General features: G+C 40.1%; 1 protein-coding gene across 1 annotated transcript in view; it reads right to left on the reverse strand.

Annotated features, from left to right (window-relative positions):
• The window catches only part of MYH11 (myosin heavy chain 11), a 63833-nt gene that overhangs the window by 1889 nt on the left and 44386 nt on the right, over window positions 1-17558 (reverse strand). The window contains exons 18-41 of the mRNA XM_075165070.1: window positions 17289-17410; window positions 17119-17188; window positions 16814-16974; window positions 15845-15953; window positions 14810-14941; window positions 14316-14522; window positions 13781-13918; window positions 12997-13120; window positions 12361-12532; window positions 11563-11775; window positions 11273-11417; window positions 10978-11184; window positions 9800-9904; window positions 9545-9697; window positions 8865-9113; window positions 8393-8605; window positions 7476-7688; window positions 6637-6798; window positions 5746-5874; window positions 5099-5187; window positions 4728-4851; window positions 4359-4567; window positions 3716-3824; window positions 2955-3127 (exon numbers count right to left, since the gene is read on the reverse strand). Of these exons, the coding sequence (XP_075021171.1) occupies window positions 2955-3127; window positions 3716-3824; window positions 4359-4567; window positions 4728-4851; window positions 5099-5187; window positions 5746-5874; window positions 6637-6798; window positions 7476-7688; window positions 8393-8605; window positions 8865-9113; window positions 9545-9697; window positions 9800-9904; window positions 10978-11184; window positions 11273-11417; window positions 11563-11775; window positions 12361-12532; window positions 12997-13120; window positions 13781-13918; window positions 14316-14522; window positions 14810-14941; window positions 15845-15953; window positions 16814-16974; window positions 17119-17188; window positions 17289-17410 (3728 nt within the window). The remainder of the gene's footprint in view (window positions 1-2954; window positions 3128-3715; window positions 3825-4358; window positions 4568-4727; window positions 4852-5098; window positions 5188-5745; window positions 5875-6636; window positions 6799-7475; window positions 7689-8392; window positions 8606-8864; window positions 9114-9544; window positions 9698-9799; window positions 9905-10977; window positions 11185-11272; window positions 11418-11562; window positions 11776-12360; window positions 12533-12996; window positions 13121-13780; window positions 13919-14315; window positions 14523-14809; window positions 14942-15844; window positions 15954-16813; window positions 16975-17118; window positions 17189-17288; window positions 17411-17558) is intronic.

Consider the following 17558-nt stretch of genomic DNA (forward strand, 5'->3'; position numbering starts at 1 on the left):
CTATTTATGACCAAAGTTCAATCTTCTGTAAAAAGGAAGCAGGTAAGAACATTGACTGGACTAACTTATTTCAGAGGCACAAATCTGTGTTTCCAAGGTGGAAATGTGACATGTAGTCTGTTTTCCACAATTCTGCCCTTAAACTTCAGTGTGAGCAAGCAATTAGCTGGATAATAAAGCTTCATTTAAGATCTGCTGTTAGTTAACCTTAGTTTTTCTGGTGCCGATGGCATGTATTGAACACAAGGGTATGTAATTTCTACACTGGTGTGTGCTTGACAGAGTCTAACAGCAGTGTCTACTATTTTATGATAGCAGATATTTGTTATTGGTGTTTAACAAGAAAGTTCTAGTTAGGTCAGTAAATTCATTAATTCTTGTCAATAAAGATCTCAGTCTTCACTGGGAAGAACCTTTACCCCCTTGGACTCCTGCTCTCTGGACTCAATTGCTCACAAGTCATTTGCAAGATAACTCTTGTTACGCTGCGGTAATTCACTGAAGTGCTATAAGGGAACATGGGACTGGTGAGGAGTAACAGCAAGAGTCTAACCAAATTGTGCAGTACAGTTTTGGCTACAAAGAAGTGAACTCCCTATCACACACTAACCACTTATTAACATAAATTGTTGCAATGTGCACAAACTTAATACTTCTTTAAACTAGTATTGGCCCTGTGAATAAACGCTTTCTGTTTATCTGTTCCTTTTAAACAGGTTTATGGGTTTGATAATATTCACGTGGTCATTCGCATTAGTACCTTTAGAATAATGCGTATAGTTGAGACAAGCCTTAAGCATTAGTGTTTGCTTAGCATCTCTGTTTTTAATCTACCTTTGAACAAGTGCTACTGGAGTAGTGCTTGAATAACAGTCTGACTGGAAATATTAGGCTGACTAAAAGGCACATGCAAGGACAAGACATCATCTTTAAATATTTGTATTCACAGCAAAATCTGGCATATGTAAAATAGAAGATATACAAATATTACAAGGCAATAGCTCTTTAATTTTTGCACCAGCAGGTATTATTCCTATCTCCAGAGAATGTGATAAAGTATAATATAATGCTGTGCTAGGTTACAGTGTCAATATCAATTTCTGTGTCTGTGCTTTGTGTTTCAATAACAGTGGACAAGCAACATAATGTCTGCAAAATAGCTCTAAAAACCTAAGTAATGGCTCTTTGTAAGCAATACAGGCACAAAGTGCTATGTAATGAAAGGCAAGATTCTCTCTTTTGTCTGTGATTGTGTGGTGTAAGTGTGATAAATCACATGCAAGTAAGATCTTCCCAAATCTCAGGTGAGTTAGATGGGATCTTACCTTAGAGTCAGCATTACAGTACGCGTAGGAAATACTGTGAAATTCTAATGACATGCTGTGACGCTTCATATTCATTAGTCCTTTTAGTCAGTTTTACTAATCAATCAAATCAACTAATTGATTTGAAAAATTTTAATCTTTGTGGCTGTGCACAAAGATGAGGTGCAAAAAAGACAATTTTCATGCAGAAAAAGTCAGTACTTGATTAGGTCCTCTGTTGGTAGAGCTTGTGAGAATGCAACATTGGTAAGTCTATGTCAGTACATAACCTGCTTGTAAGAAAGATGTATCCTGACGAACAGCTGATGGTAGCTAGATTATTGTAATATTTGTCTCTTTTGATAAAACACTTTAATTCCAAGATATCCAAGCCTTCACAGTTTGCAGAAACCTCACATAATTTTTACTTGGGCCAAAGAATATGGAAATTTGTGCAACACAAGCTAGCTGCAAAGTTGAAGGCATGGTACCTGCTTAGTCATGCGAAGGTTCCTGTGTCCCTCTGAAACAGAGATAAAGAGTCCCGGGCAGTTATACTAAGCACATGGTCATGATCAGGGGTAGGTAGATTACTTTTAAATAATTAAACAAAGTACATTACAGCCAATTACATTACATTTAGATAAAACAAAAATGAGCCTTATGCTATTCTATGTAAAACGGGCTGGACACAGCCATTCCTTTGTAAAGCAGCCAGGAGCATGCACCACCCAAGATGGTGCTGATGGAAGAGGCTACCACATCACTAACTCTTCGCTTTGAAGTAAATCCACATCTGAAGGTTCATGCATGTTACTGGTAAACACACTGGCAATCTGCTTCAAGAACACAACTAGGCAGGTGCTTTACTTCCATCTGAAATACTGTTGGGTTTAGGTAGAAAGCAAAGTTTTATGGTGTGATGATGCAGATAGAACAATTTCCTTATAATTCAAGTCAGCCTCTTTATTTCAGTGAGTTGATGTTTTCAAACCCAGTGAGTGCAGGAGAACTCGGGTATGTAGCTGACTAATCACAGCTTTATCTTTCTCCCAGTCAGTTTTAACAAGAAAATGCAAAGGGACGTTTTGATCTTTTCCTTGGTCTGATGACACTGAATCCCTTTGTGGTGAAGTCCAAAGAGACTTTTGGATAAGAGTCATATAATGTGCTTTGCCTTTTGCTGCCTGTGATGTTGTCCAAGACTGTTTGCGGTTGTCGTGTGCGAGTTGTGCATGTGTGAAAGTGTGAAAAGCACAAGCAGTTCTACCCTTTTGTGACTGCTTCTGTACAAATAGATACAGCCATTATATAAGGGGTGTTTTCAAAAGCAACCAAGCCTAATTCTATTCCTATTTAAGGCAATAAGAATTTTGACTAGGGAAAAAGTAAGGACTGTGCCATGTTATCACAGTTGTTCATCTCACAGCTGAAATCCTGAGACTGCTGCAGTCTATGAAATGTGCTTCACCTTCTGACTTTGGCCTTTTGTTGTATCTGCCAAGCTAATACAAGGAGTGAGTGACTTTGCAGCATTATCAGTGTCTGTTCTTTACTTGAACAGATTGTTTTTTTCACTTCTCTAGTTTAGTTCCAAATTTCAAGGCTGTCAATGAGTGGGAACAGCTATCCCAAACAAGGGCACTCTACCTGAGCTTGCTCTTCAGTGCTGCAACCTCACGGCCCAGGGCTTCGTTACTCTCGGTAGCCTCATCCAGCTCTCTCTGCAGCTTCCTGCGGTTTGCGTTGATACGCTGAGACTCTTCCTCAGCCTCCTCCAGCTGCCTTTTCAGTTGCTTGAGTCGTGTGTTGCCCTTGTCGGCCTAAAGGGAAGTTTTAGAGTAATGCTTTAATTCAAAACAGATTTAATAGCTTTACATTCCTCACTTTCATTTCATACCTCTCTTGAGAGTTTTACTGAAACATGGCCTGAATCAAAGGTAGAAGCTTAAAATCTAAAAAATGTAAAAATAACTTCGCTTTGTGGGAGTTCATTTTGCTGATAAATACTGTATTCAGACACTACCTTCTTGTCCTACCTCTGCTTTTCTGGTTTGCAGGTTGGTGTGCATTAGGTAAAGCTAAAATTTCCAAATAAAATGTGTCCCTCTTCTCCATTCATATACCCATAAGGATGATGTGCACAGTCCTATATATCACTGTGCAGTCAGACTGTTGCAGCTGGCTGATTGACAAGGACTAGTGCGTTGGCACTTGCCTCGGCATGGAAGAAGAATAATATTGTCCCATCTTTTAGCGAAGGGCTGTATAGCTCTCCCAACATAGAATCCAAGCAGTCTGCTTTCTAGAGGGATATTTCTTTGAGGCAGAACATGGAATCTTCCTTTCTCAGGGTAAAACCTGAAAATTGCTGTGCCCCAGACTAGGACCCTCATGACACAGTCTGATACCTGATCTTTGTACTGCTCCGCTTGCTTTCTCTCGTCCTCCACCTGCAGCAATGCATCCTTCAGCTTCTTGTCCTTCTGGCGCAACGTCTTGGCTGCAGCCTGCTTCTCTCTGCAAATGACAGCGCAACATTTGGTGATGTGGAAGGTCTTCACCTGCCTCAGGCACGTTGCTCATGAAACTGGCACCAAGGACCCATATGTTAAAGGCCTTACTGAATTTAACAGATGAATTCTAAGCAAAACTAAAAGGTCATGTTCTTCCGATCAAAACAAATATGTGTCTTTGCTGTATGCTAGAGGTGCTCCAGGAGATCTATTCTAAAACACAAGGTGATTTCCTCAAGAAGTAATCCTACAAATGGCACGATGTGTTATGGTAATTAACCTGGCAGGGTCATAGGGGAGTGGATCCTTGCCTTTGATACCAGTAGAACTTTTCAGCAATAAAATGGTTCTTAATCAGAACCTGTAACAACTCCGGTTACTGGCCATATGTCTAAGAAATGTTAAGTGAGGGAGGGACTTTACCAAGCCTTAATGGCACTGAGAGCCTGATGACACAAATCCTGTATGCCTCTGTTTACTTTCTGTCTCATTAACTGGAACAATAAATGGGCAGCTGTGCCCTCTGGGAGACCAGTACCTGGCTTCCTGTTCCAATTGCTCTTCAAGAGAAGCAATTTTGGCCTCCAGAGCAGCAATTGTAGTTTTGAATTTGGATTTCACAGCTCCCTCCATCTCCTGCAGCTTACTCTTCAGCTCTTTGTTCTGCCTCTCCAGTTGCTGCCGAGCATTTTCATTCTTCTGTGCGGCTGAGCGCTCTGTTGCCAGCTCGTTGTTCAGCTGCTCTGCCTGCAAGGGTGAGAATGGGTGCTGTCAAAAGTGTTGCATGCTTTCAGAGAAATGACAGGTGGCAATTTGGAGTGGCAATTCTCCAAATATTTATTCACAACCATAAATAGTTTTTGCTGGCACACAAACAGAAAGTGACATGTGCTGAAATGAGCTCTACCTGCTGTACCGCTTTCCTCATGCGATCTCCCATTGCGTCTATGTTGCTTTGCTCCTCTTCTAGCTCTTCCTCCAGTTGGGCAATTCTTGCCTCCAGGCGCCGTTTCTCATCCTGAAGGCTTGCCCTGTAAGTTTAAAGTTAATAAGCGTGTAGTTATGGCTCTGACCAGTTGAATGTGTCTGAAACTATTATGAACTGCTAATAATTCGTAAAGAAAAGAGAACTAGATATTTCAATGAAACTAGTCATTTGTGTCCATGTATGTTGTCAAGACCTGATAGCTGTTGGGAGAGGAACGTAACTTCTCCGGGCAGCCATGCAATGTTCAGCAGCATGTTTACAGCCTTGTGAGTAATCCAGTCTATTCCTACCTTCCAGAAGTAGCGCTTGCAAGTTCCTCTGCCATCTCCTCTTTCTCCAGATCTGCTTGTTTGCGAGCTCTCTCTGCAGCAGCCAGATCCTAGGAGAAAAGGAAAAGGCAGCATAGTAAAGAAATGACAAGTAATTGTTCAAACAGTTATAGCATGATACACAGGACCGTAAACTTTCTAAAAATGGTATAAGATGGGTTGTCTTGTTAACGGAATAAATTCTTGTCATATCATAAATCCTAGGGAAGTACAATGAAATACACTTTATCCAGCCTGTCAGCTGGTTTCTATTTTATTGGTTTTAGTCACAAGATTGCCATTTAATACATGTAGGAATAATAGCACTAATAAGACTTCAGGAATTTATAGTTATTGAAAACAATTTGTGTTGGATCATACAGTTCATTTCCTTTTAGGACCGGTGAACTGTGCCTTCCTCCAAGGTGATTTTTTTCAGCTTAACCTGGCTATGCTCAGATGTAGATCCAACAACCTCAGTGGAGTGCATGGAGCACGTGGAACTTGTTACAAGTGCTGCTTATAGCGTTCCATCCCCGATAGCTATTATATTATTTAATTGCAGTTCTGTTTTGCTACTGAAGGTCATGTGTAGTCTGCTTCATACTGCTCTAAGTTTCCCACTTTACCTCTTGAAGCTGGATGAGTTCTGCTTCCAGGCCCTTTGCTTTCTTCTCATTTTCTCTGGCTGTAGCAAATATTTCTTCTCTGGCAGCCCGTGCATCATCCAGCTCTCGTTGGTAGTCCTTCATCTGAGCCTTGTTGAAAAGAATAAGAGAGTTATTTTTGTTTGGCTTTACTGCAGTTTCAGTAGAAAGAAATTTGGACAGAATAGAACACATACACATTTACATAGTCATAATGCCTGCTTAAATTATATTTTCTGGAGAGATCAGCTAGCACATGTTGGAAAGGTCTGAAATGCTATTCCAAGAAGGGCGATACTTCCACTTGCACACTGCGGCTTTTGTAATGCCTATTGTCCTTATTTCCTCTGAATATTTGAGTACCTGTGCAGTCTTAATCTTTCCGATACAGCCCTTTTTGTTGTTTAGCTGTCAGCATATGACAGAACAGTTGATATGGAGACTTACAGTATAAATAGGAAAATGCTAATTCAGAGGCAACGTGATTTCTGAACAGTCTTTTATGCTTTTGAGTCAAGTGTTAGAACCAGGATTGAAGCCCTGTGATAGATTTTATACTGTAGCCCTTTCCCTACGTGAGAATCTGTTTTTCTTCATGTGGGTAAGTCAATAGCAGATGAGTGTTGGCCAGAGAATTTTGGAAGCTGTCTGCAATGATTATATTTAAGATTTTCATGGTTTGCCATGTGAAATGTTCCATAGTCATTCAAACTGAGCATTACAGCGCAGATCCTTGGATGTGCGAGTTTAGTTAAAACTCCCTCTCTAACCAATCGTGTAACAAGCACTGAGATCACAGGTGTCACTTAACTTTCATGTTGTGGCTGTACAAAAGACAGCAGTGGGAAAAACTATATTTGTGGGATTACATACCTGTAATTTGCGAAGTTGTTTGATGGCTTCTTCCCGAGCTTTATTAGCAGAATCAGCTTGGCTTTCTAGGTCTTTAACATCAATCTCCAGCTTCTTTTTGGCTGCAGCTGCCAGGGCACGTTGCTTCCGCTCATCTTCCAGTTCTGTTTCATATTCATGGAGCTGCTCATTAAAGAAAACAACTTAAGTTTAGGAAAGTCCTTGAGCACTCTTAAACACTCTGTGTATGTCTGAATAATGCACACAGGCCCCTATATCTCTATTAATTGTGATTTCCCTGGCAGTTAAAATACATTTCCATTTTGTCCAAAAATTAAAGATTCTTGAAAGGAGTCAGCAATTTGGGTTCTGTGTTCATGGAAGTATGGATATTATAAGATGATGACTACAGTAGTTGTCCTTGCTGTCACAATACTACTATGCAAATAGGCTGTGTCCTGTCTGTTTTCATTTCCAATGCTTTTGTATCCATTCAGTGTACCTGGGGAAGGCAAATATGTTAGAAGCTGTCTTTTTTCACTTGCACTGAGAATACAGGGAAGGTTCTTGTGACTGTGTCAGAAATAACAATTCGTATGTTTTATACTATATTGGTTGTAGTGTTAAATTGCTACATCTGTTGGCAAATGTGCACCTGCTACTGAAACAAGAAAAAAGCTGTTATGCGGTTTTGTGCCTTTTTTAGTACAATAATCTACTTTTTTTTTTAATTTGCCAAGCACAAGGCAATATAATGTTTTCTTTTCGTTATAGTAAGGTGCTTTTAATAATGGCATGAGGCTGGGGACTTTCAACTGGCTTGGTTAGATATTTACAAAGGCAATAACAGGGAATAGTACCTGTTTAAGGAGTTGTCTTCTCTTCTCCTCATTCTGTTCATCTCTGGCTTGTAAATCTCTTTCAAACTGGCCTTTCAGGGCCTGCATATTAACCTCCAACCTGAGCTTGGCATCTTCAGCAGCCTGTAGCTCATCCTCTAGCTCTTCTAATTGTGTCTTCATCTCTTCTACTTGCTGTTCAAGGGTCCGTTTAGATTTCTCCAATTCGTGGACCTTTCAAGCAATGAGAATTTAATAGACTTGTTATAAGAAATAAAAATAATTCTACTTAAACACAGTCTACTTGCAGTATAGGCCACATTTGAAAATATCAGCTGTGGAAAATGAATGAATTAATTTGCACTGAAAATGGTAAATCAGCATTTTTTGTACACTTGCAAATCTGTCTTAAAGTAACCTAAGATTCTCTTTATCCCAAACTTTCATTTTTAATCTATTCAAGTATCATAACTGAATTTAGTTAGTATTAGAAGTAGTATTATTATATCACTGTAATAAAAGAAGTGATTGGCAATGCATGGAAATTTGCTGCAGCTATACAAGTAAGAGTTTGGCTGGTGACAAAGTCAAATACAGCTAATAAAATCAGATTTGCAGAGTTTACAACTTCAAAGCTGCTTAATAAACTAGTAAATTATTTAGAATGTCTTTAATGTTTTTTCCAGTCTTAGAAATCAATAAGAATCTTCTTTATGCTTGAAGGCATGTTAAAAATAAAGATAGCTTACAATTACTTCGCCAAGTCTCTTGAAAGTTTGGGCACAAATGGAATAACCTTTGAGTTTTGCGGGAAATATCTGATCTTGCTGAATGGATTTGTATGCTACAGAGAATTTCCCACACTGAAAACAATGATCTGTTTGTTAGCTGCTATTTTAAGTTATTGTTGTGGAAATTGTTCTAAGCCCAAAACTTACATTCTTGCCAACATCATCTTTGGAGCTAACAAGATCTTCCATTTCAGCTTTCAACATTTTGTTCGTTCTCTCCAGTTCTTCTTTGGCTTCCAAAGCCTCTTCAAGTGCTCGGGCCAATGACAAAGCCTTTGTTTCTTTTTCTCTAGCTTCAGCTTCTGCCCTGTCCCTTTCATCTGCATATTTTGAAGAGATGTTTTTCTCTTCAGCTAGCATCTGTAAAAAGATAGTGTTAATACAGGAAGTCATTAGTAATAGGGCTTTTCTATTGCAACTGTCTTGTCAGTTGTTAGTGGCAGAGAAAAATGTCTGCTTTTTAATAAATGTACATAAATACAAAATTAACCAGTGTATGTGTAATTAAATTTTAATTTATTTTTTGTTCCTGCTTTATCTTTCACTAAACCAGTGGAGTCTCTATGAGTTCCAGAGAAGTTAGGTGATAACATAGCAAGGGAGAATCTTAAATCCGTACCTGATCAAACTTCTTCTGTTTCTTCTCCAGGTTGGAGACCAGCTGACGCTGGTTGTCTAAGTCCACCACTAGGTCATCCAGCTCCTGCTGGAGTCTGTTCTTGGTTTTTTCCAGTTTGTCGTAAGAAGCAGCCTTTTCCTCAAACTGTTGTGTGAGACACTCAATTTCCTTCTGAAGTTTCTTTTTGCCTTCTTCCATGGTTTCTATTGTGCTGGAATATTCCTGTAGCTTCTTCTTAGAGTCAGAGAGCTGAAATTTGAATTCAGAGGACAAACCTTTATAGCAGTGACAACAAAGCTTGGCAGAGAAGATGGCCAGAAGACAACCAAGACCCAGAAATCTTATTTAATTTGACCCATGTGAAGCTAGTGACCAGTTACCCATCACCCAGCCTTCATAAAATGAGCCAGACCACAGACCTAGTATGCACATACAGGCCTAGTGTACAAGACTCTCTTGGGAGCTACCTTGCATTTGTACCTGTCCTAGAGATCACGCTTTAAAGAAGAGGGAGACTGCTGGCTCCATTGTGGAGCTTCACTGATGCCATCTGGGCTAACAGCGCTAGTTCCCTGAAGATCCATGCGCTGTGCCAGGATAGTTCTACAGATCTGAAACCTCTGGAATTACTGACAAAACTCTCAGTGATGGAGCTAGTGATTTAGCTATGGCACTGATACCTGTATTGTCAGTGTTGAAATATGTCTCTCCAGATTTTGTTTTGCTTCTACTTCTTCATCCAACTGCTCTTGCAAGCTGTTCTTCTCATCCTCCAACTGACGAAGCTTGGTAGACACATTTAGCTTCTGTCGCGTTTCTTCCTGAAGCAGCTCCTACAGTCACCGCATCAATTGGCAATACAGTCATTAGTTTAGGACTTTTAATAGTGCATTTTATAAGTATTGTAGGTGAGCTGTTATTGGATGCAAGTTTACCTGTGTATCTTGTAGCTGAGATCCTAAGGTTGCAACATCTTTGGTCAATTTGATTGTCTTGCTTTCTGCTTCATTGAGCAAACCAGTAACATTTTCAACCTCAACCTATGAGACACCACAGTGAATAAACTCGATTATTTTGCACAACTTCAAAATCTTCCTCCAAACTTTAGTTTGCTCTAGATAGAAATCTTAACTTTGGTCAGGATCTGAATCTGCTCCTATGCTTCTGGGTCACCTCAAGCACCAACAGTGTTTCTAGCTTAACCGGAATTCACAATTTTGCCATAAGTTTTCTGGACAATATGTGGAATTTAAGTCCTGTAGAACTAAATCCTACACACAAACTCTGCAGTGTCTGCACGTGTCATCTTTGTGACCTGTGTATTAAGACCCCCAGGGTCTAATGCCATTTTTGTCTAGTTTAACTTAGTATTTTATTACTATATATCAAAACCTAGTCATATTCATAAGGCAATACTAGTATACTCCTTTCAATGAATTGCAAAGGGGAATGGGGATTTTTGTGGGTTTTCCGTCCTCTTCTCAAGTTTGACAGAAGTTGATGCATTTTAATTATATTTTCTTATTTATCCACTAACTTAAAATAATAAAGAAAAGCTTACTGCTGCTATGAACGAAGTTGTAACAATAAGCTTGATTAGTATTGCTGGACATTGAACATCTACCAAAGAACATTTTAAATTATCTTTAGTTATTTCTTATTAGACACTAAATCATTGATAAGTGAGCATTCTCCTTTTGTTGTCATTTCTTCTGAGCACATCTGACGTGATTAATAGCTGTTTAATCCATTTCCAGAAGCCACGTTTCTATCAATATGTTCCCCACCACCCAAAAATGAATGAACAGAAAGAAATTCTGTAAAACATGCAGCACAGTCACTGAACCAGTGGTGGTATTACAGACTGCCATGTGTGCAGAGGGACAGCGAGACTAAAAGCTCTCACTTCCATGAGACAGAGTGCTTGTAATTGTTTAATTGTGTGATAATTGAGGTAGGAGTTCAAGGTAGGAACCCTACAGATGACAAAAAAGCGAGCATTTCAGCCGAAGTCGACAGGGCCAGGATTCCTCCAGATACACCCTCACAGAACAGTATAAACTGGTCTTCTTGAGCCCAGGGAGTCACAGCAAAAGGTCAAACTCCTTCCTACCTGTAACTTATGAACTTTTTCATTGAGTTCTGCCCGAACACGCTCTCCATCAGTGTATTTGGACTGTAACTCTTGCAGCTGTACTTCCAGCTTCTTCTTTTTGTGCTCCACATCTTGTTTGGCCTGATTCAGGCTCCTGACTTCATTAACCAGATCAGCGTTGTCTTTCTCCAGTGTCTGTTTGGTCTTATCCAAGTTTACTTTAGCCTACAAGCATGAAGTGAAGAAAGATGATCTATAAAAGGAAGCCATGTTATCTAGCGGATAGTTTTCAATAAGATGGATTTCTGTTTACCCGTTTAAATTGTTCCAGCTGCTCTGTTAGCTCTTCTACAGCTTGAGTGTGCTTTTGCCTCATCTCTTGGACCTGGGCTTCATGCGTTCGAGTCTCCTCCTCCAGAGCTCTCTTCAGCACTGTGACCTCCTGTTCACGCTTTGCTCTGAAAGGTAACACACATAAATGGAGCAGCAGCAGCAAAGAGTGTTCCAGTCACTGGGAAAATAGCACTACTGCACAGTTACTAGACAGTGTTGTACTGAGCTTGGTAACATTTATTTTTGGCCTATGTGCTAAGGTCTCCATACCTGAGCTCTTGCTGGGTGGCTGTGGTATCCAAAGTATCCTCAAGCTCTGTCTTAAGAGCCTCCAGCTCTTCACCTAGGTCTCTCTTCTGTTTTTCTGCTTTGTTTCTTGCAGCTCTCTCAGACTCCAAGTCTTCCTGGAGATCAGAGATGTGAGATTCCAATTCACGGATCTTCTTGAGGGCATTGTTCTTCTGACTAGTTTCATCTTCAAGCCTGAAAAGAGAGTATTTCATTTTATATATTAAAAAAAAAAAATCATTTCACTTTGAGGAAATCAAAATACAGAGATTAAAGATTTATAGGTTCTGTGCAAGAAAGTACCAAAGAAAGAGGGGGTCTGACGCAAAAAGGATCTGGCAGCTGTACTTTATTAGGACACAATGCCTGGAGACGCTGATCAGCTGATTCAGCAAAAGTTTTGGTTGAATGTTGTCCCTCTTAAACTTATACGGAAAATCCACTGAGGCTCTGGAATGGATCAAGGTCAGACTCTTAAGTAATTTCTACCTTTTGCCTGTGAAGTATGTTGTTACATTTTATTCTTTACTTGAGAGCACTGCCAATGCCATTGGGAAGAGGAGTTTTCATTGATATCTGGAGGTAAGATTATGTGTCTATGGGCAAACAATAGTATAATTATTTTTCACAAAAGGAAATTTGGAAAACGGGGAAAGCGTGCAGGGAGGATGTAACTGAGAGATGAGGTTGATGGCGGCAGCATCTCAGTGTCTGGGAAGGGGAGGGACATATGTTCCAGCCTGGGTTTTTCAACCTGTGTGCGGATTCAGGAGTGAATACCTGGCTAGAGCAGCCTGCAGTTCTTCTTCCTTCTTGGCTAATTGTGCCTTCAGCTCAGCAATTTGTGCCTGGAGCTCTGCTATTTGCTCATGTAGATCACCCGACTCCCCTTCCAACTTCCTCTTAATTTTCTCCAGTTCTTGTCTGCTCTTCTCTTCTTTCTTCAGTCGCACTGAAAAAGTAAGGATTTTGGTCATGGGAGTGTGTTAGTGCAAGGAGTCCTTAATCTGATCTTGAATTTACGCAAAAAAATGTTCTGGCCTCCAGTGGGGCCATACATTTAACTATAAGTCACTGTGTTTCTGAGGCAACAGTGATATTCTGTGCAATATCTTACTGTCATCACTTATTTCTAGCCACCCTAGAGAATCATTTATTTGTCTTTCTCCAGAAGAAGCATTAATTTTTTCCCAATTTTCTCCCCTCTACTCTTTTTTATGTTAAAAAAAAAGAAAAGGTATCTATGGTTTATGCACCCTAGGGTTTTGGTGATTCTCACGCACAAAATTCCTTCAGCATAAGAAATTTGGAAAACACCCCACAAATTTTTTAATTTTCTCCAGATTCTGTTCATGTTTTTTTGTTGTGAGTCAAGGCAAAAAAAAAACCCCAACAAACCACTTTTGTTCATGTTACCTTCGAGTTCTGAAATCATAGATTCATGTTTGTTTTTCAGCTTTGTAAGATTTTTGGCTTTTTCTTCTTCTTCTGCAAGATTTGTTGTTAGATCACTTATTCTTTCCTCAAGGAGTTTTCTTTCCTTAAGAAAAATAAAATACTTCTGTTAACAAAAGTGTCTGTCACTGGTGATCATGAATCAACTCTTTGCCAACTAAAAACGTTCAAGATACTGTCTTTTTATGCTGTATTTCTTGAGATTGTAGTGATACATTTCAATTTGTCAATCACAGAGGAGCTGAGGAGTGGTGTCTACGACTTCCATATTCTCTAATCTGCTGCTATTAGAATCTTGTACTCCATCTAATAGCTGGTAACTACAGGGCTCAGTTCAGAGGAGCATCCCCTTTCAAAAAGTACCGGAATACATGCTTACTTCCAGTTTTAATCATGAAGTTTGGTTGAAATTAGTTGAAAACCAAGAGAATTATTTACTCTGCTTGGGGCCAAGAAGACATGTCTTCCACTGATTGTGCCTGACTGCTGTGAGTATTTTGCTTGAAGATATTGTTACTACGAAAGACCTCGAAACCAGTAGTTTTACACAATTTTGAACTGCTTAAATGAGCATGGAAAAATTATCAGAAACTTGTTCGATAGAGGCTGGACTGATGGTCTGGTGAATCTGTACACCCATGACTCTATATAGTCAAGAGTATTCTTGTTGTTCTAGCGGAAGAAAAGGTTTTCTCTCATCTTGCACTATTTTCACGAAGTAAGAAAATGGACCCACAACGCTTACCTTGGTTAGCTTGTTATTCTGATCTTCCATTATGAGAATATCATCTTCCATTTTCTTTATCTTGCCATCTGCTGTTACTTTTTCAAGTTGCAGTTTCTGCCTTGCAGCTTCTTCTTCTTCCAGCTGTTCCTCAAGGTCCTTTGAGGGGAAAAAGAAACCCACAAAACATGAATTCTGGAAATAAAATACCATTTAGATTATAGGAAATGCTTGATGTTTGTCACTGTATGTGGGGTATTTTGTAGACTTTGTTGTTTTTATTAAGAACCAGACCATTTGTAACGCTTGGTGATTTAGAAGGAAAGATTTGTTAAAATAATTTTTAAGATAAAAGATTATTTAAAATTGAGATGGGGAAGAAGAGAACTCTGGAGGAAAGAGCATCAATTGATTGTTCTTACTTCGGTGGCATGGACACGTATTCTACAGTGGGCTGCGTAGCAAACGCTTTCATAGGATCTGAGGTTTGCCAGTCTCCATTTTTTCTCTGTGAGATACAAGTTATTGTCTGTATTTGTCACTTATGCCTCCTTACCAGCATTTGTTGTTGCATCTTTTTCTTTTCTGCCTGCAACTGCTGGCTGCGCTCCTCCTCTTCCTCAATTCTGGCTTCCATCTCATGCAGAATCTCTTCCAGCTCTTGTTTCTTAGCAGCTAAACGGACTCTCATCTCTTCGGCTTCAGCGTACAGTTCAGTTTCCGCCTGAAGCTGTTCCTGGAGGAGGTTCTTCTCTTCACAAAGCTGCGCAAATAAAATGGACAGGAAGTTAAGACTCGGACTGCGAATTGCCTCACAGCGTCTTTTTAGGAGATGGTCCTGGAGCGCAGGCAGGCAGCTCTACCCCAGTCCTTGTGTGGGCGTTAGGCCTCTGCTGAAGCAACTGGGAGTTCATCTGCACTGGCCTGTTCTGGACCATCGCTGTGAATACAAGCGTGAGTACAAAGGAAAAGGACACCTTTCTTGTAATGGCTTCTAGAAGTGGTGAAAGAACAGCTAGCATTTCCCAGAGGCTCAGAGCTGTAAATCACCTGTGTGTGTTTCAGTTCCAGCTCCTTCAATTCACTCTCTGCTTTTTGTTGTCTTTCCTTAGTTTTTTGTAGTTCTTCATCCTTGGCCTGCATTTCTTCCTCTTGGCGGGTGACTTGCAGCAGTGGTTTCACCTGAAAATAAAAAGTTTTTTTAAGAATGTTTCCCGTCAGCATTTATGTGACTGAGCATGGTACTTAAAGGCGCCGGGCTGACTGGCACTAATGGTAGCGCTGCCTGTTGTTGCGCAGGTCGTGGACAAATACTGTCCAGCCAAGCTTGATGTAAGCATCTTTAAACCGGCAAGCCTCAGCAGCGTTGGTCTTGGCCATCTCTGCGTTAATTCTTGGAGCCTTGTGAGCACCTCTGCCTCCAATAGTGTCACTTTTTGAATGGCTTCAAGCCTGTCTTCGTCCATTGATAATGTATAAAAGCTACACCTTCTGCGTAGAAAGGCAATGTGCACATGCAGGCGTGTGTTACTGCCTATTTCTGGTTGCAGAGGAGGTTGCTCTCAATGCAAGTAGGAGCAGTTTTCTGAATCCAAACTGAAGACCATTCTGGAAAAAAACCCCAGGCCTCTTCAATAGGAAAATAGACTTAATTTGCTTGAGTGCCTAGCAGGAAGAGATTTAGTGTCCCAGTTAGGGAACTCCTGAGCTACTGAGTCCCCATAGAGACATAACTCTGCATGTTCACAAAATTCCGTTTTACTCTGTCTTCTCATTATGCACCCCTGTGAAATTATTTCATTTTTGGCAATTAGAAAAAGTCCCCAAACATGCAAAATCTTTTATGAATCTCTGCTTAACTAGTTTGTTTTCTTTCCAAGCTAGAACTAACTTTAATGTTAATGGCATTAAATAACTATCCAGAGTATCTCTAACCCCAAATTTTGTGAAGCTAATGAGGCTCTTGTCACCAGCTGCAATGGACTTTGGAACAAGGAGTGTGCCTGACATGATACGCCTCGGTATCTTGTGCAGTTAATTTCTTTTGGAAAGCTGAGGAGAGATTCACCGATAGCAGTCACTCACTTTAGTGAACAGTCTCCACCATTGCCAGTTCCTCAGCTTCAGGTAAGCAGCACAATTTCTTTGGATAACCTTCATTGCAGTCAGCTGTTGCTGCCTCTTGGCAAAGGCTCTGCGATTAAAAACATAAAGCAAATTGGTTCAGTCTGAGAATACAAGGTGTCTGCAAGATACACACGTTAAGGAAAGAAACTCTGGCATGAGAGCCTGCTGATTAGCCACATGGTTTGAGAAGTCTGGCACAAATTCTTTTGTCACTTAAACAGTGCTTGTGCTTTCTTGAGGAAAGGTGGTAACTCTGTTTAGCTTTCTGGTATTTTATTTAGTCTTCTGTTTTTTAGCTGTTTGCACTCCATAGGTAGGCGCAAACCAAAAAGTATAGATCTAGTTCTGGATGTGAACATCTTTCCAGAGTACACACGCACTCAGAACTTGCGTTGATCATCATTCTTGAAACCTATTATATTTAAATTTCTTTGCTCAGTAATTTGAAAGCCTTGGTAGTATGCAGAAAAAGCGCATTTTTTGTTAATAGTTTTGTGATGTACATTAACTGAGATCGTGCTAGATGATCAGTGCTTCATGCCCAAGCTGTGTAAGAAATTATTTTATGTTTTAAAAATGCCAGTGGTGCTGCTACTTGTAATAGTGCCTAAGACTCCAGTCATAGGCTAGGATGCTCCTTCTCCCGCTTGTACAAACACATGTTTAAATGATGGGTCATAGCCTCAGAGAGCTTAGGGTACAGAGGGTGTAAGTAGCCTCACAATGTAATTGCTCCCCTATAATATACTAATAAGCCTCATCTGGGCAGGAAGCGAGTCCTTCATTGGACACAAGTTGAGTTCTAATGGAATACAAATAATAGATAATAAAATGTCTTAGTATCTTCAGTTTGTTATACAGAGAACTAAAGGCTACTGTAGATACTCTGTTGCAGAAGACATTCTTTTTGTTAGTACATATCCTTACTTTCTTGCTAGGTAGCCTCGGCACTGAGCCTGGAAGGTGATAATAACGTCTGTGATCTTCAGGTCTCTCTCTTCTTCCAGGTGAGCCAGAACGCCAGTTCTGAAGAATATTTTACTCTGTCCAATTCTGTACAAGTTGGGATCAAGTTCTAATGCTTTGATCTGGAGGAAAACAGGGATATTTGTTAACTCCAGTGCTGAGGTTTAGGGTATTAAAAATTCCTTCTCATTTCTGTTCACTCTCAACAGCTTTTATATAAGAAGTATAGACCTGATTATCAACAGGATCAAAAATGCTTTCCTCACCATCAGTATGCAAGCCTGCTTCCCATCCATGAATCCTTTAGGAATAGCATTTGCAGCAAGAATTTCATATCTGCCAAAAGACGTTGATGTTAGGGAGATTATTTTGTACAGACAAACATGTATTACACCACTATTAAACCCAGAGTTAGGACCGAGTGAGGGATTCTTACCGCTGACGGAACTCCTGGAAGACAATCCTGTTGGGGAATCCCTGCCGGCAGATACGAATACCTTCCAAGACACCATTGCAGCGCAACTGCTCCAGCACTAAATGGGCATCAAGTTTGCCAGCCTGAAAAGGGAACAGAAAGTAGTTTTAGCACAGTAGAAATTTACAAAAACGTTACTGGCCACATATTGAAGACATCATTCAGCTCTGCCACGTGCTGGTACAGTAAGCAGCCCAACATGAATAACATGCCAGGAGTCTGAAAATTGAG

The sequence above is a fragment of the Calonectris borealis genome, chromosome 16, assembly GCF_964195595.1.
Source record: "Calonectris borealis chromosome 16, bCalBor7.hap1.2, whole genome shotgun sequence".
Taxonomy (NCBI): Eukaryota; Metazoa; Chordata; class Aves; order Procellariiformes; family Procellariidae; genus Calonectris; species Calonectris borealis.